Source organism: Grammomys surdaster, unplaced genomic scaffold, assembly GCF_004785775.1.
Source record: "Grammomys surdaster isolate TR1022 unplaced genomic scaffold, NIH_TR_1.0 140, whole genome shotgun sequence".
In the NCBI taxonomy this organism is placed as follows: Eukaryota; Metazoa; Chordata; class Mammalia; order Rodentia; family Muridae; genus Grammomys; species Grammomys surdaster.
In genome coordinates this window covers 9422745-9447374 of record NW_021604598.1, presented here as the reverse complement: position 1 = coordinate 9447374, position 24630 = coordinate 9422745, and the positions used below count along the sequence as shown (strand labels likewise).

The 24630-nt window shown below is 42.0% G+C and overlaps 1 protein-coding gene across 5 annotated transcripts in view; it reads left to right on the top strand.

Annotated features, from left to right (window-relative positions):
* The window catches only part of Ntm (neurotrimin), a 401200-nt gene extending 378167 nt beyond the window's left edge, over positions 1-23033 (top strand). For 2 of the 5 annotated variants that reach the window (XM_028763788.1, XM_028763789.1), the window contains 6 exons: positions 4438-4572; positions 6532-6652; positions 9295-9446; positions 12499-12534; positions 18050-18082; positions 21994-22346. In XM_028763788.1, coding sequence (XP_028619621.1) covers positions 4438-4572; positions 6532-6652; positions 9295-9446; positions 12499-12534; positions 18050-18082; positions 21994-22094 — 578 coding nt within the window. In that variant the 3' untranslated portion in view covers positions 22095-22346. Of the gene's footprint in view, positions 1-4437; positions 4573-6531; positions 6653-9294; positions 9447-12498; positions 12535-18049; positions 18083-21993 lie in introns of all 5 variants that reach the window. The other 3 variants (XM_028763791.1, XM_028763790.1, XM_028763792.1) reach the window with 3 other exon arrangements.
* The last annotated feature ends 1597 nt before the right edge of the window (positions 23034-24630 follow it).

Genomic DNA, 24630 nt, shown 5'->3' with positions numbered 1-24630 from the left:
GAAAAATGAGACCTTATGAAGAGTAACATTTGACAGATAACTAGGTCATAAGCATACCTTTTGTGGGGGAATAATTCATCTGAAATTATAAAATTTTCATGGACAAATCAGAATATGAGATGGAGGTAGGACTTCCTTAGACAGACAAGAGATAGAACAGTCTGTGAAGACAGGCTCATCGTCATCGTACCTGTCTAAGATGAGTAGTAGCAGCCCTTGACTACAAGTCATAGCAGGAGGGGCTGCCATAATGATTCAGTGGATAAAGTTGCTGTCACATGAACAGGAGCACTGGATTTGGATTTCTAGGAACGACATAAGACCTTGACAGTTGTGGGAGGCAGAGAAAGGGGATCCCTGAAGTAAGATGGCGAGTTAGATTAGTTGCAATCCGCAAACCCCACCCAGGCACAATATATAAGATGGAGAATGGTTGGGGAAGACACCTACTATCAACTTCTGACCGCTACACACTTGTATACAACACACATTGCCACACACCCCCTCTCCCTCACACACACACATACACACACACCCACACATACACATACACACACACAAACACACATACACACACACACACACACACACACACACACTGAAAGTACATGATATTATTCTGAATTCTCCAGAAGACAAACTGTCAGTGAAGAGAAGTTAGCTAACTCACTGCATCATGGAGCTGGATGGCAGAGAATTGATGTTGTATCAGTCTCAACTTCTGCTCTTTACAAAGATGGTCTGCCTGTTACTGTCTTCCCCACACCAATGGAGGATTAACTCTGGTGTGTGGTGGGTTCCTTTCCAGAAGTGCTTTTACAGTAAGGCACAGACATATGTTTGATCCACTTGTGGTGGCTGAAGGGCTGTGCCATGAAGAGGGGCATACTTTAGGATCATGAGTGCCATTCCTACCGAAGGATGCATTTTCTTTAGAAGAGAAAGCCAACTTATAAACAAGAAGCTATTGATCATGAAGAGAGTTTTTCCGTTGGCTTTTATCAAGTGCCTTGCCTTTTTCCCTCTTAAGAAGCCTGTAGCAATTTAGAAAGTGTGCTCAGTTAAGTTGTTTCTGTTTTTTTCCTCCTCCTGTATTCTTTCTAAGCTCTTCATGCTAGAGATAAAGCCCTGATCAATTCACAGCCAGAGTGGAAATGCTGTTATAAGAAATCTTAAAAAATAAAAGAACAAAATGCTAAAACTTCATATTTCAGTTGAACATGTTTTGCTCATTTGTTTGCCATAAGTGATACCAATAGGAACAGCAGTTATGGAGCCTCCGAGTTTAGATTACTGTATATGCTATTTTTCACTCCACTTTTTTTTCCATTTAGGCCTCTAGAAAAGAAAAATTCCTACTAAGAGAAAGTGAAAGCAACGGAAAGTAAAATTTATAACTTTCTTTAATGCAAATGAACTGCTTTTCCCAGACCTTGCTTACTTTAGTCACAAAATGTATATACTGGGGAGCAATGGAATCATATGGATTCTTCACAGTTTCTCACTTTGTCTGAGCTCCTATGATGGTAAAAATTAAGTCTCTTTGGGATTCGTATGACTCAAGTACACTAAATATTTGAATCAATAGACACTATATCCCTTGCCCAACTGCTAAGCCATCTAGCTCCTTTTTTTACACATCACCTAGCAAGAATAGATGGATTTTCACGGCCACTTGTACCAACCATGTTTTTCCAGAATACTTGATGAGTTCTTGATGCCAATGACCATTTACCAGCTTGCATTTCAGCTTATGACTAGACTCCTTCCAAGCATTCTTTTTCTTTTTGGATGTCCACAGATTAAGTTCATTCCAGCTCAGCTTCTGCAGTTCTCAATTATATCACCTCCAGCATATCTAGACCATCAATCTAGCTAAAAAAACAAACAAACAAACAAACAAAAAAACCACAGACATAAATTGGAGAAAACAAGTGTCAAAAAAAAAAAAAACTTGTTCTTTTTGTTTCTCTGTCTTGGTGGTATGATACCTGGCCCTGAAAGACCCAAGGTCCCACCAATCACCACAGTGACAGTGGAGCCCAATCCAGAAACAGCTGTCCAAAGCTAATTTATTTCCTAATGCTTAGGCACTGTTAATTTATAAATTACACCAGTAATTTGAGCTATTATTAATTTCAGATGGTGTAGGGCAAGCCTAATTAAAATATGACACGAATTGCCACACATATGTACCAAGGACTACCATTTAAAATTAATGGGAATATTAAGTGTGACACTGGTCTCTGAGATGCTTTGCACAGTAATTATAGCATTCTAGTGCACAAAGATCTGACAAATGTTGGCCTGGAATTGGTAGCAAATAAACAACAGCCATGCAAGAGGAATCTCAATTTCTTTACTGGAGTCCCTTCTCACTTCCTCTCCTCTTCCTCAACCAAGATTCTAAAGAGTATATTAACCTGAAATCACAATACTGCTGCAGAAGTTTCTTACGGTTGGTTCTTGCATCTTTTGGGGGATTCAAAATGATGGTTTTCAGGGCTGGGCTGTCAGCCCTGTTTTCTACTTAGTCAATATACCCTTGCTTCTTGTGGATTTAATGTTTTTCATGTTTTTTATGAGAAGTTGGCACTTCTTTTCTCCTTCAAAGGGAATAAAAGAAAATGCTGATAGTCATTCAGTACAGAGTCAATAAGGCCTAAATATATGTAAACGAGTGTGCTGGGCTAGTATGGTGTTGCCCAAAATTATCATGACTAAAAAAATTTCAGGAGAGTGGATAGTGATGGCCCTTCCTTACAACATAATGGGATGTGTTTATTTCTCTATTATGGTTGCTTCTGTTGCTATTGTTACTGTTGCCATGACACACATGCAGACACCACTGTCATGTACAGCTACAGCTTACATGCCATGTACATAATGCTTTGGATTATGCTAATTTCTTAGTTACTGGTTTTATGTTCTGGGTTAACAGAAACATGTTGACATTGTGAACATATTTTTTTTTTTATGGCCTACATCCAAGAGTCCCTCTTCCATTCCTGGGACTGTCCACATGAATACAGTTTCATGCCAGCTCCTGCTGGGCCTCTGTAAAGCATTTAGGATGAACAGCATCACCGGGTGGGCGGTATATGAGAGTTTCCCAAGATTTTCATGTGTCCTATGTTTTTTTTCTCTGTTGCTCTCAGTAACTCCTTGAGATAGCAGACCTACTCCATGTGTGTTGCATGTAGCAAAGTGTTCCTCCATTCCTAGCAACAATCCCACTTTCAGTTTGTTGTCCCAGGAGCAAGCATAATGCCCCTTTCACTTGCCTTTTATAGCATCCTGCTTTAGGATATTGTCATTCTCATTATCCTCATTAAACAATGAAGGGAGGATAATCACAGGAATTCAACTGCAAGTTCCTTCCTTACTTTCTATTGTTAGGGAAATTAAGGCACTGGACAACTTCAAAACAGAACGTGGACATTTACATTCTCTAAGTGTCTTGGGCTCGGCCAGGTGTAGTGGCACACACAGCCTGTAATCCTAATATTGGGGAGGTGGAAACAAGATCAGGTGTGCAAGATCTAAGCAACGTATTGCGTTTAAGGCAAGCCTGGGGTGTATGAGACCATGCTGGGACTTAGTCGTTGCACAACTGGATGTTCGTAGAAATACATCATGTATGGGATGTGGTGTGGATATGGACATTATTAATGATTTTCCCCTAGAGAAGAGAAATCAAATTTCTGAATGCTTAAGTGATAGGGCAAGACTTGTAGTCATGACTTCTTACTCTTTTCCCTCTGGTCATCTTGTGATTGGATACTGCATGGGTGGTCCTGATGCTGGTTTCTTATTTGGGTTTTATGCCTAAGAGTTCCAGGAGATCAATGTCTGGAAAATTAGTATCTACCTATCTGCTTGTTTTTCTACTGTGAAAACAAAGGTATTTTAATTGTATTTGTCTCACTGCTGATGTTTCTCCTGTATAATTGTGTGTGTGTGCTATGTATGTGGTGTGTGTGTGTGTGTGTGTGTAAAATCCTTATGCAGTATCCTAAACTGACTCATGCCCAGGCTGGCAATATGCAGCTTAGCATCAGAAGCTTACTTTAAACGGTGCCTGAAGGTCAGAAAGAGTTAAGGTGCCTGCTCCAGTCCCAGAGCTGGACCACATGGTACAATCCCAGCAGTGTAAATGTCAAAATTATTAATCACTTATGGAGATCCAGTTAATTCTCTCCATACATGAGTTCAGTAGGATCACAAACACTGCAGCAGGGACACTGGGGAGCTAAGGGAAAGAGAGTGTGAAAGCAGAGAAAGAAATAAGGAAGAGAGAAAGACTCCGTAGAGTTCCTAAAATGTTGAATTGACAAAGTGGCATTTCTCCGGGTGTTAGCAGTTCATACTTTGTTTTCTAGTGAGAGTCCTGAGCCTTTGCTTCCCACTCACTACATCTCCCTCTTTCTCCTGTAGCTGTCGGCTTCGTGAGTGAGGATGAGTACCTGGAGATCCAGGGCATCACTCGGGAGCAGTCAGGCGAGTACGAGTGCAGCGCCTCCAACGATGTGGCGGCACCAGTGGTACGAAGAGTGAAGGTCACCGTGAACTGTGAGTGGCCTTGCCAGACCCCACTCCTTGAGTCTGTGAGGGTGGCCTGATACCAAGACTTCAGTAATGAACCAGCCCTCAGAGAGACAGGGAAGACCCAGCGTCACTTCCGGGTCTCTGCTTTCAAGAGTTAAGAGTCTGAGAGTCCAAAGTCTTATGTTGTTTCATTTTGCTTTGTTTTGTTTTGTTTTGTTTCACAACCCCAGGTGTCACCCTTCTTTTTAAAAGTAGCTGAGAGTAACTTTATATAATATTAAACTTTCATAAATGGCTAGCGAATCAATAAACAGCATTGAATGCATGCTTTATATAAATGAATTTTAAAATTCAAAGTTTTCCTGTAATTTACTCACATGAGGGAGTGGCAACCTTCCCAGACAGATCCTTTCAGTAGAGCAGAGAGATCTGAGCTAGAGAAGACTTCATCTGCGTGTGTTATGCTTTTTGTATCTCAGCCTTTTGTAATGAAGATGTTGCAATACCAGACTACGGATTAAATACATAATTTAAATATAAGTAGATACAAATGCTGATTTGTAGAAAATCTACCATTTTTATTTTTTAACTAATAGAAGCAAAATTCAAAATCTTTGAAGGCCAGTGCTGTGAAAACTTCATATTCCCTATATCAACCCTCTAATCCTCCCTGACATTGATCTACATTAATTTTCTATCAATTTCTCACCCTTTTTCTTCTGGGTTCCTTCCTATGTGCCTTAATTTGGTTCTCTATGGCTTATAAAAAGTTCTTGCTTACAAAAGAATATAACCTTAGACCTAGACCAGCAGCACAGAAGCCTCTGCCCTTCAACATGGGCAAAATGGGGGAGGAGAAAGGCACCTGAGAGTAGTACCTTGATTTTTGTTCTATTTTTAACCTAGATATTATGAAACACTTTAGTAGTAAAAGTAAGACAATACTACCCTGTATCGCTATTAATTAAAGTTTAATTTTGAGGAACCTTAAAATGATTTACAATTATTGACTCAAAATGAAAAATAAATAAATAAATAAATAAATAAATAAATAAATAAAAGTAGAAGCAAAGGAAAAAATATTATGGAAATTAGTAAAAGGAGAAAGTCAGCCCATGACATCTGAAATATAAAGCAGCAGTCTATAGGGTTCGTATTCAGAATCTGCTTTTACAAAGCTAAAGCAAAGGAAAGGTCATCTACTCTAAGATGTACATCATCTGCAAGATTAAAGCAAGCGATTTTCTTAGGAGAAACCTCGCTTTCCCTGGTACTGTGACCCTAGAGAAAAGTCTCCCCAGGATCTGTGTAAATTGACACTTTCCAATACAGTCCACACATCATATACAACGTCCCTGCATCAAACAGAACAGTAATCTAGTGTGCCTGTTTTGTTTTTTTTAATACCCACCAGTGCAAACTGCTTGGATGCCACAGGTAGCTGAGTGAAGACTTCAAATGAAGGCAGACCAAGCAAGGACGTCTAGTTTAGCACAGGATCCATTTCACAATGCCCATGGGAAGCACTCGTCTGTATATCCTTCAGGCAACTGTCCATGAATATTATTAGTTATAACCGAGACGTAGGTGGGAATTGAGTAGTTTGAAGTCATACACTTTGGCAAGAACCTGGTGTACAGAAATTCTATGAAGATGACTAAAGGTGCTGACGGCCACCCCATGGAGTGTAAGGCTGATATGTGGGTGTCATCCTATGAAAGTTAAAAGGCTTTAAACAGGCACTGTACCATAAGACCTGACTGCTCAACCTCAGTACCGAGAGAAGCAATGTATGCTGAAAGATGACTTTCTTTAAAATGGCGTCCAGACCATTCCCATTCTCTGCTACAATCCACACAGCAGTCTTATGATGCAGATGACTAGAAGGAGTGCAGGGAGTAAGAAACAAAACCTATGAATGAACCAGGTTTTTGTTATTTTCAAGAGTACTCTTAAATTGCATGCGCCATCTTCTTTCTGTAGATCCACCATACATCTCAGAAGCAAAGGGTACAGGTGTCCCGGTGGGGCAGAAGGGAACTCTGCAGTGTGAAGCTTCCGCAGTCCCTTCAGCAGAATTCCAGTGGTTCAAGGATGACAAAAGGTACTGTCCACTTCTGCATCAATCTCCATTGTGATTCCCAATTGCAGAGAGTCGAATTTTAATTCCTGAGAAATCCTTTCCTGACATCATATGGGCACATGGCATGGAAGGAAGTCTTTCTAAATTAAGAAAAGTTCAGCTAGGCTTCTGATGTCATTTTCTGTATTATCACTCGTCAAACAGCAGAACTGAAAGACAATATAATTTAGCCAAGCAAAAATAAGAAAACAAAAGCCACCAACAATATTGTTGAAAGCCTTGGAAATAATGTATTCTGCAGAGAGCTATTTTTAACACTTTCCCAGGCCTAAGAAATTCTGTTTGACTCTAGGAGAAGCTTTCAAGTTGTCTGCCCATCACAGATCTCTACACCCCTCCCTGAGGTTCTCAGTACCACTGTGTACGGGTCCATGACCCTTGTGCACCCTCCCTTGTGTGAAGGTTGTCCTTTCTCTGTAGGAGAAAAGAGTCAGGACTATTCCCTTCCTTGCCATTGTCGCTGAATCCCTGAAGATGATCAGTTTGAGGAGTTATCAAATTGCGTGTCAGTGCAGGGGTCAGCAGCTCTGTATAGCCAGGCAGCATGACAAAGAGCTATTTGGAGGTGGATGAACAACAAATAAATGTGTAAGCTTTGTATGTGTTCAGAATATTTTCATAAGAGCAGAGGTGGTGGCACTGGAGGCACTGTGAGATCTGTGGATGGATGACCAGAGCAATGGAGACTGGGCACCAGAAACCACAAAGAAAGTTTGAGAAAGGGCTCGTGCTCACTACACTGTCTTTTGTTTCCTTGTGCAGTCTCTAAGGCCTCACAACATCTTCTATCTCCTTAGCTAATAAACTACTTTTATCTAGACTCAAGTCACTCCATCATAAGTTCCACATCCAGTGAGTGACACTGCAGGGGATTTTAGGACACATTCTGGCAGTCTGTAGTGAGGTGTGTTAGAATTAAGGCAGAAAGAGGTGGACAGAGTCACTGAAGTAAAAAATGGAGGTGGCTGTTTTCCTTCATTCAAGAAATCATAAATCCTTGTTTCACACCACCTTTCTTATTGTAATAAAGAGAAACTGAGGGTTGGAGTCCCAAGATTCACCTCTGTTTAAGAACGCTATTGAAGTCTCAGTGCTAAGCCACAGCACTTTGTAGTTCAAATTCTTGATAGAAAAAAAATCGAAACAAAACAAGATCTCAAAATGTGAGAAGAAAAATACAACAAAAATGAAATGTGTACTGAGGCAAAAGAAGAGAGCTGTCCTTTTGCAAAGCACAACTCTAAGCAGGGACCACCAACTCTGTCATCATTTACCCTGAGGTAAAAGAGACAGTGCCCCAAAGCTGGCTAGGAGACCTTGGTAGGCAACTTTGTGGCCTACTTAATATCATTTTTATATATTTCTTTTTGCTTCTTCCCATTGATTTTTCTGTGTCCATTTATTCATTTGAAAAGTTTTCTCACTGAATGAGTTTCTCTGTCCTCCCAGCAACGAGCATGCCAAGAACATTTCTACTGTGTGGTCCTTGCCACAGCTTTTCTTCTTCCTGCCACTGAGGCTACAAGGCAAGTGTGGCCTCAGGTCTCAGACAGAACATGGCATCTGTCCAAGTAAATGACAACTGAAGCTCATTTCATTTTCACTGACACACGCAGAATTCTGCCACAAATAGAAGAGACTTTGGCTGGGATGGGCAGTTTTATAGACGTCTTTGGGGGCCTCGCTTGACTGATAAGTTTGCTTCCTTGCCCTATGTCTGCTGTCAGTCAAAGAGAAAGGAAGTGAAGTTCTATATTTAAGAACCCTGGCCACTTAACAGAGATAGTAGCAACTGAATGTCCTACAACTTCCTTAAGACAGCTAACAGGGGTAGCAGTCAGGGATAGGGGATCCTTGAGTGCCTAAGGGAGTATTGTGTGTCATCCCAGGGGTGTGAAATGCTGCAAAGTGATGTTGGCCACCCTACACTATTGTTAGGTACAGACATTTCTGAGCTATCAAGCAAGAACCTGCTTTTGCTACACCTCTTTCTATAGGGAGCTGAAATCCAATTTGCAGTTTGGTTCTGATGTGAAGATATCTTACTTTACCTAGCACACTGCTAACCTAGTATGTGGGCTTCACACCCATAAATCTCACAGAAGCCTCTCACAGTGGCTGTGAGCCTTGGACAGCACCCCTTAACAAAATTAACTTGTATGGAACAAGCTAGAGGTAGAGCAGTGGCCTCTGGTCCCATAGCAGGGTGCCTTCTGGCATTTCACAGAGCCAACAGGCCTTTCAATGAAGATAGTAGACTCACACCAGTTCACAGCCCTTAGCTTTTGAGAAAGGAAGACACCTAGAGAAATCTCTCTAGAATATCAAGCAAAGCAGATTCTGAAAGTCCATCATCTCCCTTGCCCAGAAGCTAACATAGCCAGGGAAGACAGTTCCAGACTGATCCCCTGAGAGACCCTGGAAGACTGCTCTTTCCAAATAGTTGTGTTAGGTAGAATGTGTCATTATGATGATGATATCATAGAGTGGTGTAGATATCATGACTTCTAGACTTTTAGTCCATCCTATGAGAAAAAAATGACCATGTTTTCTTTTTCTTTCCCCCTCACTTATCTTTCCTTTTCTATTCCTTCTTTGCCTAGACTGGTCGAAGGGAAGAAGGGAGTCAAAGTGGAAAATAGACCTTTCCTTTCAAAGCTCACTTTTTTCAACGTTTCTGAACATGACTATGGGAACTACACGTGTGTGGCCTCCAACAAGTTGGGCCACACCAATGCCAGCATCATGCTATTTGGTGAGACTCTGCCCTGAGATGGGCAACGGGAGTGTGTGAAATGGGGAAGTGCTGACAGAGGGAAAGAAGTGAGCTGGGTGACATGTGTGAAAGAATAAGAAGGGGGAGAAAGAGCACGCGTGCATGTAAGAATGTAGGCCTCAGAAATGGGCAGAGAAAAATGCGATGTTCATTTATCTGAAATGACAAAAGTCCTGAAATGGGAGGAAAGGGTGGCTTTAAGATGCCAAAAATGACTTTTCTTCCTCCTAGTGATATCTCCAAAACTGACTCGGGGATTATAATTGGACAAAATAGTTAAGATCTCTGAAAGGAGGATTTACAGCTTCAGTCCTTTGCTCACTGGGCTAAATAACATGTTCCCTTTTCTGAAACTTTCCCAGCCATTGGCACATAAGAAAAAACTGAATAACATTCATAAGAGCTGAATCACAGCCCTTGGAATCCTTAATAATATTCATTTCAGAGACGGGCAGATAAAGAAGACAGAAAATAGGACTTTCCAAGTTCTCTATTTGTGTCGATGGCTGGTAAAGACATTTACCCATCCTCACCATCATCTTGAGAGATGTCATCTCATTGTTCATGCACCAATTCCTTAGCTCTTTACTAAGGGACTAAGTTTATAAAGCAATTTTTCTGTCCTCATTTCATGCCTAGCCACTGTATTGGTGGCAGAAGGAGTAAGCAAGCTTCTTGGAAAGCACTGGGTACCTACACTGTGTGTGAGCTATGTCTATGGAGGAGGGACTGATTGTCCATGGCTTTAAAGCCTTAATGGGTACAGATACTTCTAATGGGCCATGTGATTAATTTCTGCTTGCCTTTTGACCACATTTCTCCATATCCTACCAAGTTCAAGGACTCAAATTTTCCAATCAGTTGTTCCCATTTCCTGGGTTTAAAATGCACTGGAAGGTGGTAGAAAGGGAAACGAGAGATGTGAACATCAATTCTTGCTCTCCTGAGAGATCCCAGGCAGCCTCTCAGCCTCACGGGCTCTGCTCTGCTTTCTGCCCCTGCCACATGCCCTTGGTGCTAACAGCATATGCTCAGTATGCTCAGTGGTACTCTGCTTCCTAATCACATCCTCCCGACTTCCTACTCAGCATATGAGACAGAGCCCAGTGCCCACCTTTACTGAGAGAGCTGCGACAGGGAAGGCCATGTTTGATCCTGGAACATATAGCTCAGAAGGGGCATGCTGTGAGTAAAGTGACTAAAAAGCTTAGAGTCTCAATAAGGATAGCCATAAGCGTTCTCCTAGGTATGGAGCTAGCCATGTGACTCTCTTGTGCATGGAGATCATCATAAGTGCCCTTTTGTGCATGGGAATAACCATAAGAATTCTCACATATGAGGACAGTCATTTACTCCTCTCGTGATCATGGGAATTGCCATAAGTACCTCTCTAATCTGTCAGACCTTTAGGATTTTAGAGACAATTTCTGTCTGTATGCACAAAGGATACATTTAGAAATGGTAGGCCCATCCCCCTTTGCCTTGAAAAATCTAATGCACATCCACAATTCACATTGTTTCCCTGAGCCCCCCCCCCCATGTCCTGCTTTTTTTGTCACAGCCATTCCTACTCCTGGAAGTGGTCTTCCCCTCCTTCAATCTTCTCTCTGTTCTAAGATGGAGAAAAAAGTGGTTTGTCCAGTGGCTTTTTCACTACTAGCTCCCCAGCCTGCTTCTCTCAAGATGCATCAGGATGAGAATAATAATTGCATTTGTGACAAGATAATCAGTGACCATAAATCATGGACCATAAATCCACTCTTTTCAGCAGACCCCCCTGTGGCAATTATCACTTTGTTTTCTCTTCCTTCCCTCCACTGAGGAGAGAGCACACACCCTCTGCCTCTTTTGGAATAATGTTGCCATTGTTGGCTTTCTAGATTCTAGGATTTGCTAAATGGCCATTATGAAGTAATAGTACCTTTGCCAATAACTGGAAGAGCCCTGGGTTTACCAGAGATGAATGGGATACACGTTGGGATGCTCCTTAATAAAGGATGTCTCCAGATCTATAACAGACTAAATCTCGAAGAGGAGAGGCAAACATGCATTCTTTTTCAAATTTAGCCAATTAGAAATCCATTTTTCTTGTTGGCTTCATTTGAGAGACTATTTTTGAGAATTCCATCCCAGAAGTGTTGTGTGGGTATCATTGTTCCATGGAACTGATGAAATGTTAATAATGTTTAAGATGATCCTTTCAACCCAGCCAGGTCTTGTTCAGAAATTATTGGAGCTCCAAAGTTCATAATTGAGACTCACTATTAGATAGTAGCATCTCATTTTATGAATATAAAACATTTTTTGATTAAGTTCTTTCTCCAGCACCATTGCACAAACCCAGCTAAACTGTTGTCATTTTGTCATCAACTTGCACATAAATGATAAAAGCGTATCTTTTCCATACCTTCACACTAAAATGTGAGAAATTCTGGTGTAAGAAACTTCTATTATATTGTGTTTCAGTAACTATAAGTCCTATAGAAGCAGGACCTTACCATTATCAACCAATAAGGCTTTGATCGTATAGTCTCTGGAACTATAGATCTGGTAGTGCAGTTTTGAGACTGCTGCTTCCAAATTTCTGAATCATAGTGGTTCCAGGGGCCCTTATGCAACTCAGATACCATGAGTCCAGAAATTCCTGAACTCAGTCTCTATCTGTAAGACAATGGGGTGAAGATTTTTGAGGAAATATTTCACCCAGAGAGGAAATTTGGTCCTTTGCTTACAGTTTCCAAGTTCAACAGAAGTAAAGAGTGAATCTGTCTGCACTGAAAAATACATAGAGTGGCCCCCTGCCTTGCTTCCTACCATTCCATCCATGTAAAGGGACACAGAGCATTTCAACGTTTGTCTTGATGCACCTTGTCCTATGACCTTTGGTTTGTGTTTTACTTTATTTATCCTTTCCTCTAGAAATGCTTGTGAAAGGCACTATACAAACTATATATGAAAAATATATAGCGACTGTATATAATATATGTGTTTGTTTTCATTTTTTCTCCTGTATGTCCCCCACCTGATTTAGAACTAAATGAGCCTACAAGCTCAACTTTGTTGCAAGGTTAGTATCCCTCTTGCCTTCTGTTTTCCCACCCTTTATCTGAACCCCAAACTCCTCTCCCTGCTGCTGGTGTTGATTTCCTGATGTTTCTAGCAGTAAAGTTGCCTTGAATATGTCAGGGGGAGGATATTGAAGGAGGCTCTTGGGAGTTGGTAAGATGCCACGGAAGCCTTTTTCTGTGCTCACCACTTGTGCACTGTCTAGGAAGGCTGAGATTAGCAAGGCAAAAAAAAGCATCATTAAAATGCCAAACCCAGTGGCCAGTATTCATACAAAGGTTTGAGAAACTAAATTTGAATCAATGAGAAGACAATGCAACTTCCGGCCACAGTGTCAGTCCAGGACAAAGGTATCTGAGCTTGCACATGAAGAGTTTTGCTGATGTCTCTTCTCTCAGCAACAACTCAGGCAATTGCTCACGGAGATTCAAATGGTCCAAGGAACACATCACCATCAGCTGGTCCACAAATTTTCCTAGGAAGGCCTATGGTCACAGGTAGTGATCCAAGGTAGGACACCAAGGAACTGTAGCTCACAGCTGACCTTTAGGAAGCCCCAGGTCTTAGATAAGTCATGTGACATTAGTTGGACTTTACTCCATCTTCCATGAAGAGTAACCTATGCTTCAGAGTTGTTTCAGTGTTCCAGTGTAGACACATATTTAAGATGCTCTGAAGCACATTAGCACATTTTGAGTCTCCAGATGCAGTCTAAAGGACAGGGACTTCCTCCACATGGGGCACAGTTCATGTGTTCTTTTCTTTTCAGTTTCTTCTCACCAGTCCCTCGGCCTCCCCTTCCACTCTCCTTGCTTTCTCATCTGTGATTTGTGCATCTCTTGCCATTCTGTTCATGCTGTACTTCTTCCCACTTCCTCCCAGTCTACTCATCCAGTGTGAGTGACATGTTACAAAGCCATCACCCCATGTCACTGACAGTAGTTTTGTTTGTTTTGCTTTTTTTTGTCATGTTGGATATTGAACTATACATGTTGAATATTGAGCCTTTGATGGCAGTTTGGGCTCCACTGAGAGCCGAGTGAGAAAGTACCTACAAAATTTAATGAAAGGGCTTTCTCTGCTCCCAATTCAGTCTTCTGATCTCCCTCATCCCAACCTTTCCCCTACATCTATCCTGTTCATCCATCTACATCCTAACTGTGTAGACACAGAGGATAGCCTTAGGTCTGAGAGGTGAAGGGAAAGTCAAAAAGAAGTGAATTGTGGGGTGCTATGTGACAGGTGAAGAAAAATGTTTTTAGCAGAAGAACAGGCAGAGCTGCGTTATCCACTTTTGTGATGCATAGCAATGTGTTGATGAGTCAGAACAAAAAAAAAATGAAGCAAAGACCAGGAGGAAAAGCAGGAAGTTCATGGATGTATTCAGAAACAACTTGTGACGCAATTGCTGCCTTTGAACTCCCAAACAAGGCATCTTAAAGATCTAAAATAAAGAGCATTAGAGAAGTACTAACGTCAATGGTAGAAAGGACAGATGCTGCTTTGGTGCTTTCATAAGTGATTAAGCTAATTCTGGCCACTAAGATTGCATTGTCGGAGGAAATAGGAGCATCTCACATTCAGGGAGTGGCTCCTCCCAAGCAGTTCCTAATTGAAGTTCCACTTAGTGGTAGAGATGCATCTCCCCACAATGCGGCCGTGTGCTATGAGACTAACAGAGGCAAAACAACAATAGTACAGATCATCTTCCCTTGCTGCTGAGTGTAGGACTCAGAGCAGGGGACCATACTGCCATGTGACACTTGTTGACCAAGTTTGGGCTGCCAGAGTACCATCTTTTGTTGCTGATCAATGTGAGAGGAAGTTCCCTTCTGTTATGATTTCCTCTTACCCTTTCATCTCAAAAAACAAAACAACAACAACAAAAAAAAAACCTTCCTTGTTGGATGTAAGTAAGGGAAGAAATTTTATACATGTCTGGAATGTGATCTTTCCCATAAGCACTGGAGTGGACTGTACTCTAGAAGAAGCAGACCTTGCACTTGAACATGTTTACTCATTTATCTGAGTTCATTTTCCCCTTGCTATGGCTAGTCTCCTACAGACTAAGAGAGATTGCTGTTATCTCTAGGAATATCTCCAAGCGATGCTGATATTATGTGAGAAACACATACAGAAAGACTTATATAAATGTATGGGCTTCCACTGACAGGAGATGCTTGCCCTTTAGAGAAGTTTGAGGCTGCCTAGATGCCTACTATCTGAATGGACGAGAAGGGTTTTGATAAGAGAATTTTGTTCACCCTCAGCATTTTTGCCACCCTTGACGTATTTCTCTGCCTCCCTTTTGCAAACACAACAGATTACATGTCACCTTCCAGCATTAATATTTGGTAGTGCAGGACTCTCAAAGTGATAAATAAGGACTCTGGGCTGTGCCACCATCCCTCACAGAGCCTCTGCATGGGTAAGAGTGCTGGGCCCACACTGCAAGCTCAGCAGCTCCACAGCTGCTCTTTTCTCATCTATTGGTCCTCTATCTTCAATCTGCTCAGATCTGACGATAGCAGTGGCTTCAGAAATGTTGGCTTGTTAATACCCAGGAGCGCCCCCCCCATTAAAGAATAGACAACAAAAGCAAGTATCTCCTCCTGGATATCAGAAGGAGAGGACTGGTTCTTCCTGCAGAGAATTTAAGATAGTTAGTGAGGCCAGCCTACCAAGCAATCAAGAAGTCAGCATTTCTATGGCATGTATATGGGGAAAAGTCCATTATCTTTTTTCTAGAAGAGGAGGTTGGAAAGCCATATTCACACAGTAGTCCTTCCCCTGCTGTGAGATTTAGAGACCAGCCCTGAACTTACCTGAGTGCTTAGATCCAGCTGTGAGTATTTGCTTGGCTGACATAATGATAAATTCTGGACAGAGCAGAATATTGCAATATTATCTGACTTAGGGATTCTTATTCTTTCCCCTTTTGTAATAGTTTCTCTTCTTCCCTGCATCCTTTTGGTCTTTTGTTCTTTCTTCCCTCTTTACTCCCATTTTCTTCTTACTTAATCTTTACCACCATGTTTTTTTTTTTCTGCATGTGTGTTAATATGTCAATAGCAAAGGGAACAAGTGCATTTTAATTAAGATTTTTACTGAAGGGAAAATATTTAGCCAGGAATTGTTTATTTTTAATTTTTAAATTTTTATTTTATGCATGTGAGGGGTTTTTTTTTGGTTTTTGGTTTTGTTTTCTTGCTTGTTTTGTTTTTGCCTGCTTGCATGTCTGTGTACCACGTACATGCCCTGTGATAAAAAATGTTGTGTCCTCTGGAACTGGAGCTACAGGTGGTTAGAGAATTGTATCTGGGTCCTCTACAAGAGCTGCTAGGGCTCACAACCACTCAGCCATCTCTCCAGCCCCTTCTCCACCCTTCCTCTCCCTCCCTCTCCCCCCCCCTCTCTCCCTCTCTTGTTCTCTCTCTCCCTCTCTCTCCTTATTTTTTTCTGGCTCTCCTAGAACTCACTATGTAGAACAGGCTGGCCTCAAACTCTCAGAGGTCTTCCTGTTTCTGCCTCCTGAGTGCTGGGATTAAAGGTGTGTGTAACTGTACTACTCAGTTTTGTTTCTTTTCCTGATACCTAAGATGTCTCTCAAAGCTTAGAGCTTAAGGCTACCATTGGCTTCAGTGGTCCTAACATGATTCACATGATTGGACTAGCTAGACACAATGATAGGATGTCACCATGACAGAGAGGATAGTGTCCAGAAGGCTATACCTCCTCTTGATACTGAAACAAACGTAGTCCGCAGTTCACAAAGAGAACATCATCCCTGCATTTTCCCATGGTGTGCTAAACAAAGGTTAGCTGAAACACTCTGACATAGAAATCACCCAAAAGAATGAGTTCTACATAAGGTCAAAATAAGTATCAATTTGTCCTATATCTTTACAGATGCTAAAGAATTAAGTTTCTTTCAAAAGGTTGCACCAGGCATCCAGGGTTGGGGGAGCTGAATGGAATCAATTATGTGTTAGTTGTTTCTGAATTTTCTCTGTGGTTCTTAAAGCAGGGATGTGTGCCTTCCATTTATGCCTGTTTCTCATAGTTCCAGGTCTATATAGAAGCTACTTATGCCTACCTGTAGCTCCATTTTAGTTAGTACCCACAACACTTTGGGCAATACCCTACAAGACATCACAAGCTTGCACCACTTGTCTGGGAGCAAAGTCTGCATGGTTTCTTTATCCCCAACACCTACCTTTCCAGGCTTCCTTTTCTTATAGTCATCTTCCCTCTTGGTACAGAAATGCACATACACCAGCCACTCCTCAGCTTCTAGACTGTTCCAAGGGCCCATAAAGCACTCCAAGGGACAGTCCATCCTAAGTGCACAAGACATGTGATTACCATATCTGGCTTTCTGTTCCCATCTTAGCTTTACCTGGAACATTTCTTCAGTGGAAAAATACCAGGTCATCATTCATATTTTTATGTATTTAGTAGGGCTTCTTAAGGTTGTGACTATACACTTAAGTTAGGGGTGACCAGAGGCCTGGTGCCGTTAAAGGACAGCTTAAAAGACTGAATCACAATAAGTATTCATCTTACTGCAAACATGGAAATTACAGTTGGGATGGACTGCATTGAATACTGTCATCTCACTAAATATGAAGATTTCTGCCCCTAAAAGAGACTCCTAAGGTGCCCAAAGCTTTGATAATGTTTCATATGCTCCCTGGATCCAAATGAGCAATAGTATGGGTCCCTGGCCAGAGAGAGAAGTAAAAGGTGAATGATTATGATAAATCAAGCCATAAACTTCTTAGCTGACCACAGAAAAGGTGAGAGAGCCCTGAATATTCTTCTGAGAGCTTGTAGTCAAGGAAAATGGGGCTTTTTATAATCTAGTCAATGGAAGAGCCTCCATCTCTCTTTAAGTACTTACAGGGGCTTCCAGAGTTGAGATACAGATGACACTTCTCAGGGGATCCTAAAGAAAGACCCATAAGGGCAGCTTGATATCATATATTGATGGTCAAGACTCCTCTGCCATCTAAGAGTTGACTCATCAGTACTCCTAAAAGACATAACTAAATGTAAATCAGACTTCTACATTTTATAACTAACATGGGAACCCACACTCACATACCTGTAATATATATTCTACTGAATCAGCCATCTCTATACTTAAGAACAAAGAATTCAGTGAAACAGTGGGAGTCATTCTATGAAGCAGTTTGACTTAACAGCTCAGATTCCAAAGGATAGGTGTCTCCTGCTAGGATCATGTGTGTAGTCTGGCTCTGCTTCTGTCTGCAGTCCACGCTAATGGGCATCCATACACTTCCTTGCATCCAGTTCACTTCTAGATAAAAAAAAAAAATAAGGGAGGGGTATCACTGTGGATGATACACAACGATCAGTATAACTAGAGACAGGGATAAGGGACCAGGGTTAGGCTAGGAACTCTGGCTTGTTCCCAAGACCATTTCAGGGCACAGTAAGCCCTACAAGCTGGTTTCTGCCTTAACAGTGGCTTATTTTTAATTTTTTTTTAGAAGTGAAAACTACAGCCCTGACCCTTTGGAAAGGTTTGTATATTTACTTCTCAGGCAGCTGATGCCTTAGTGGGAATGGGGTATGTAGTTTTCTGCACCTTCGTCTAGATGCCTTCTTCTTTAAGTTCACCCTCAAGCATTCTAGCAGGACCTCTCCCTGATCTGCTATTATGCTAGATTAACCCCATTCCCAATGATGTCACATCCTATAAATTGCTTCCACTTGCACAACTTTAACTGGTCCGTATGGTGTCACTAATGAGCATCTGCTATAGTCAGAGGAGCTGGGTTCTGGGATCCTGGCACAGGGCTTGTCTTGTCTTCCTCACGAAGCTCTCTCTAATGCAACAATCTTCTCTGGCCATTGCCTTGCATGCTGCCTTTGCTCATCTCTTTCTCTTCTTCTCTAACTCAGAGCTATAAGTAAATTGGTGAGAGGGAGGGAGACTGGGGAGGAAAGGGGAGGTTCTTGGGTGAGTCACTGGGACAGGAATAAAATATGTCTTATTTGAGGCTTTCGTGGCAGCCAGATGTCTCCGATGGATAATTGACACTTCGCACAGATCTCTGAGACCCTAACTGTCCTGGTAATTAGTCTCTTTAGGTCTCTGCTACACTCTAATGAGATAGTGGCAATAAAGGCATTCAATGTGGAATGGAGGCGTGGCTGGATGAAGAACAGATGCCTCATCTGAGTGACCATGTCACCAGACAGATGGGACAAGCTGTCATTTCCCTAGCATCTACTGGAAGAAGGCCTTGCTCTTAGGAGACTGTGGCTTATGTCTGCCTGGACCAAAGATCCTCATCCCATGGCATTCTTTCCCTGTGGTATTTCCTCAATATTTGCTCTGGGTGGGACAGGCCAGCCTTTAGGAGTGCCCAAATAGGTTATCCATGGACCTCACCCTTCCCTGCAGATACATGATCTAAGCTGGTGGGAAGCAACACTTGAAAACAGAAGTCAAAGGGCTGAGGAAGGCTCTTTAAATTCTCAAAAGTAAAGTTTCTAGAAATTCCAAAGGAAATGACAATCCTCAGCTGATTCATGAGTGTCCTTAGGCACTCCAATAGACCCCAAGCTGTCCTGAATCCTGGTCCATGAGTGAGGCTTTGTTCCCTAGTGGAATGGCTCTGTCCTGATGTCTTCAGTGTCTTCGTTGGACAGAGTTAGAGAAGTAAGGGGTGAGGATTTCTGTAAGAGAAATTGAGATAAAGCACAAGACATAGGAGAAAAGTCTGTCTTTGTTTGTTTCCTATGTGGTTTGATTTTTTTAAAACAAGTATAATTTCAAAGAAAAAAAAAAGCAGAAGCCCAAAGTAGCATGGAAATATCAGCATCAGTCAGGGCTCTCTCCTTTAGTCGGTAACTGCTGAATACCTCTCATAGTCAGTGAGATATGTATCCTTCAATTAAGAAACCACAGCAAGCCAGATATGATGTCATGTACCTATAACCACAAAAGCTGGAATCCTGAGGCACAAGGATTAAGATTTCAAATTCAGCCCTAGCTAGGTAGGGAGATCCTATCTCAAACAAATGGACAAGAAGCAGAGGAGGAAGAAGAAAGAGTTCTAGCTCTTCATAGCACTTAGGAAAAAGTTTATGTTGGACAAATAAGGAGAATTAGAATATTCCTGAATGTATATATTACTGACAGAATGGAGGAGTATTGTCTATATCATGGGAATTCAGAGTAGAAGTTGAAAATGAATATGAGTGAATTAAATGAAGTTTGTTTCAGACAAAGGGCTAGAGAATGTGAGCTTATAAAAGAAAAAGAATATGTCTGTGAAGTGCCAGCCTCTGTGTGTGTGTGTGTGCGTGTGCGTGCGCACGCACTCCCCCACATGTACCAGGTTAAAAATATTTAAGAAAACATGGCAGAAAGACATCTTAAGGTGGCAGATAGCAGGCAGGTTATACACTGCTCTGGTGAATGTTCTACCAAGGATCCAGATGTTTTTGTTAAGGCTGTAGGACTCAGCTGGAGTAATCTGGAGGTGTGGAAACATTACTCTGAAATTAATGTAAGGGATAAATGTGAGATGTCCAGGCAAGCCATGGCAGTGGTAGCTGCTGAACTCTGTGACTTGGAAGGTGAGCCATGCAGCTATCTCTTCCAGCAGGTGTTGGGAGACCTTTTATTTTGGACTGCCTATTTCCTGCTATGTCAAGTTTTCCTGTAGGTGCTGAAGAGTCAGCCAGGGCTGGAAGAGAAAGAATATTTGTATGAGTTAGAGGCAGTGGGTAGTCTGGACATGGTCACTCAGGCATGAATAAGAACAGCAGGAAGGCCCCGTGAATTTTACTGAGACAACTCTTCTTCCTAGGAAGGTGATGTGTTCACAGGTACTGTTCTGTTTTCTATAGTGTGCTGGCTTAGGAGCTGTCCCTATAGATGGCCTGTTTCCCAATATAATGTTGAATCACAATGGAGTTCTGAGGACTGTTCCAATGTAACTAAACAAGAACATCAGAGAGCACCTAGCAGAGCTACCAGACCATTGTACAGAGGTTCCAGGTTGGATACAAGATGTTCACCCTTACATGTACTTTTCTTATGTGGCAGTCTGGCAAGGCCTTTGCTGGATTCTGTTTGGATTATGGCTTCTGCCCTTCAGTTAAATATTGAAGAAGGGAATGAATGAAAAGAGGAGCACCATGTGTTCTCAGAGACTTAGCATTCTTCTTAGCCATTGCAGGTAGTTGGGCAGAGGGTGGGGTTGAATGAGGGTATGCTGAAATTGAATGAGGAGTGGACTTTAAAGCTGAATTCCTGAGTATTCAGATGGCCAAAGAGATAGAAAATAAAGGACCTCTGTACTACAGTCTGTGCCCTGATTGATCACCAGCAGGCTAAGTACACAGGACACATTTTCAATTGTGTTTGACAAGACACATGTAGAAAGATTGAATGGATCACTCACTTACCAGGGAAGAAATGGAACCTGGTTCTCATAGACTGTATATAAGGTCTCATAGACAAGGCAGAGGCAAAGGCCTAAGTGGAAAGAATAGGGTAGTTTAGACTTCCTCAAAGTATAGCAATGTAACCTCTTTAGAAACGGGGTGGGTTTCAAGGAGTGGCCTCTCTTCTGTGAGAAGAAAAGTGGGTGAAGGTGACAAGGAGTGGATATAGGAAGGGTGCTCTTAGTGCCACTTTAGACGGAAAGCTAGCAGTTAAATTCTAGAAGATGTGAGCAGGAGGTGACTAAGCCTAAGTGACATCCAATTGAAATGTAAGTCCCCAGGGTTTTCACAATCATGTGTCTTCATTCCCTGTGTCTGCATGAATGCTTTCCATGTCGTGTTACCTGGATCACCTCCCTGCCGGGCACAGAGCAGAACAGGGTTCCCTGGGGGCTTTTCAGCATGATGCTTTAACATTGCCAAGAAGCTGTACGACTCTTGTGACCCAGGCTAACATAAAGTTGGACAGTTGCTGACCTCAAAGGGCCAAGAAATACAATTTTGAGGGTAGTAGCTCGATCCGAAGTTCCATGACTGGACAGGATAACTCTATGTGCAGTCAAGAAACCTGGTTGAACTTAGTCTGATTTAACCAGAAGTGACACCAGTGCTGAGCTTATGAGTTGGGTGATCAGGTTTTGGCAGTGTTCAGGTGAGGACAGGGACCGAACATGGTTACCAGTTCTAAATAGCTCTGAAAAATTCAATGTACCAGAGCAGATCAGAGCAGGTCCAATCAGAGGCCTTGTCCCTGTTCATTATGTGTCTAATGCATCTGATTTCTGACCTTATGTACCATTCAATAATCACTATTTCCTCTTTCATGGAAGTCCTTGGACCCAAGAGCCAAACTAGCCCAGAAGTTTGTGTGAGGAAAGCCTCAGCAGAAGTAAAGCCAGATCAAGTGACTGGTCGGGAGCTTTCACTGTCTTGCAGCATGTAGCTCATGACATGTGTGTTCTTTCCACAGGCCCGGGTGCTGTCAGTGAGGTCAACAATGGGACGTCAAGGAGGGCAGGCTGCATTTGGCTCCTCCCTCTTCTGGTCTTACACCTGCTCCTCAAATTTTGATGTGAGTGCCCCTTCCCTGCTGGGGAGAGCTGCTGCCACCGCATCTCAATACAACAGCACTGCAAAATGAAGCAACAAGTCAGAATCAAATGAAATTCCGAGAATCACAGCCAATGAGACAGAAATTCAAGGGAGGGGGACAAAGCATATTGTGGTAAAGGGGAAAAAAAGTTTAAAAAAGGAAATTTGAAAATTGCCTTGCAGATATTTCGGTACCGCTGAGTTTTCTTTCTTTTCCCAAATGGGAAGAAGGCACACCTAGCTTGGGCCCACCCACAAGCTGCACTGTGTGACCTCTCTGTTGCCAGGGTGGGCAAGGGCACAGCCACTGTGCCCACTAACGTGCCCCACCAAGGAACATTCTGGAGTCAGCCATCCCAAATTTCATCGGTTTATAGACACAAGCACAGAGTGAGAAACAGGGGCCTAGATGTGCCATGGAGGGCCCTTTCATGGGCTGCGTGACGGTGGCGTGTGTCATGAAGTATGAAATCCGAAGGAAAAAAAACAAAAGATAAAGGAAAAAAAGAAAGAAAGAAAGAAAGAAAGAAAGGAAGAAAGGAAGAAGACAGCCGACAGCACCATAATCCCACAAGCAACAGTCACAAAAGATACCTTTAAGCTTTGGTTTTTTTCATTTGACCACATGGACACCATGGAAAATAAGGGATTCTGATTCATTATTAATTTTATTAATTATATTTTCTGATATGAGTCTAGAACTTAGGGCAAAAGCAAGAGACAAAACTAAAAATACACAGGCAAGGATGAAGGGAAGCGTGCTTATTAAGTATTAAAAGCAAATAGTGTACTTCTTACCTAAGTTTACAACTGGTGGACCATACACCAGGCACTAACCACCTGGTGAGGCTTTGGCAAATCCACCAGAAACACATGTGATTTAACAAACACCTCCACCAGCGTTACAGATTCCTCCTCATCTCTTGCAGACAGTATTATGCTATCTATACACTACTTAGACACGAAAGGTTGGTCTGCACTCTATCTTGGTTTGTTGGCTATGCTTCTTTTGATGACATATATTATACAGTATATATATATATATATACATATATTTTTTTTGTTAGAGTTCTAGCCATTTTCTTTCTCAGCAGGGTCCTTCTCAGACATTACTGCATGCTGTATATGGCGTTAGCTGTGTGTTGATCTTCTAAAAGATGATAGAGTTTACCGGTAATTGTGTAATCAGCTCCTTCCTTTTTTTTTTCCTTGGGTTATTTACATGTCAGAGACATTTCTACAAAGCAGAAAGGACAACAGAAACAATAACTAATACCAGGCGCAGCATCTTTCCAGGTGTGGCTCTCTGAGGAGGAGGCCACCAGCTTGGCTTCTCCATCACACCTTGGGGCATTAATGGACAGCAAGCAACTGAAACAACTAAACCAACAGTAATCACTTGCTTTAGCCCATTGTGGGATTCCCTGATGCCTTTGTGACTACTGGAGAACTTAATCCTCTTGGTTTATTTTATTTAATTTTTCACCTTCGTGTGAGTGTGTATGAAAGAGAAGAAAAATGCAGTTTTTAGGTAACCATTTTTTTCCTTCCCTGAAGTCTGGGGACCAGAGAGGCCTCGGGGAGGGGTCCTGGATGTGGTGAGGGAAACTGGGATTGGGGGATAGGGGAGGGATGGGTTGTCTCTGACTTGACATTAAAAAGTGTTCCATGTCCCTCTTCACCTGGTGTGATACCTTATTTGGTAATGGCGGGGAGGTGAATCTGCCTGGCTGGCTCAAGAATGGGGCTGGGGGTGTTGCAATGTTTCTGAGATGCACAGGAGCTTGCCTTGGTAAGTGTTCTGCTAATAAGACAGTGGGGTTTGAACTACCTCCATTCTCCCTGTGGATGCAAGAAGAGCCAAAATTTTGAGAACCTTGCCTTCAATACCTTCAGAGAGTCTCATTGGAAGCTACCACTATCCGGATGTTCTTCCTTCGGTTTCCTTGTGAGTCAAATAGTCAAGTTATTCATGGCAGTTATTTCCAACATGGAAACTCTTGTTAAGTATGAATGAAAAGACGAGGCAGGAGTTAGAAGAAGAGAGACATTTGTCATGGTGTGTATTAAATAACTCCAAATCTTACAAATTAATGTTCTGAGAACTGACTGCCTTCCATCTCTGTCACCACCAACACTGACACCCAAATTTCACTTATAACCATACATTAAGAGAAAAGTAAGATTTTAATAGAACTGTATTAAATAATTCTAAGGTTGATTCTAGAAATGAAACACACAGAAGATTGCTTGTGAGTTGGGAACAAGGTATCTGGCTGACCCATCAGGAATTACTGTCGTTGTGATTTCAGGGCTTATCTTGGCCTGAAGAGAGTCAGGAAATTTAACAAGAATGCTAGCATTTCCAGCTCCCACTAGCAATGCTTACTTGGGACTTAATGCCTCTTTGCCCATTGTGACCTCATACCCCAACTACACCCTCCACTGGTAGGTAACTCCAGGTACCAGACAACTCAACAGCGTGTGGAATAAATAGCCTGCCTAAGTTTCATAG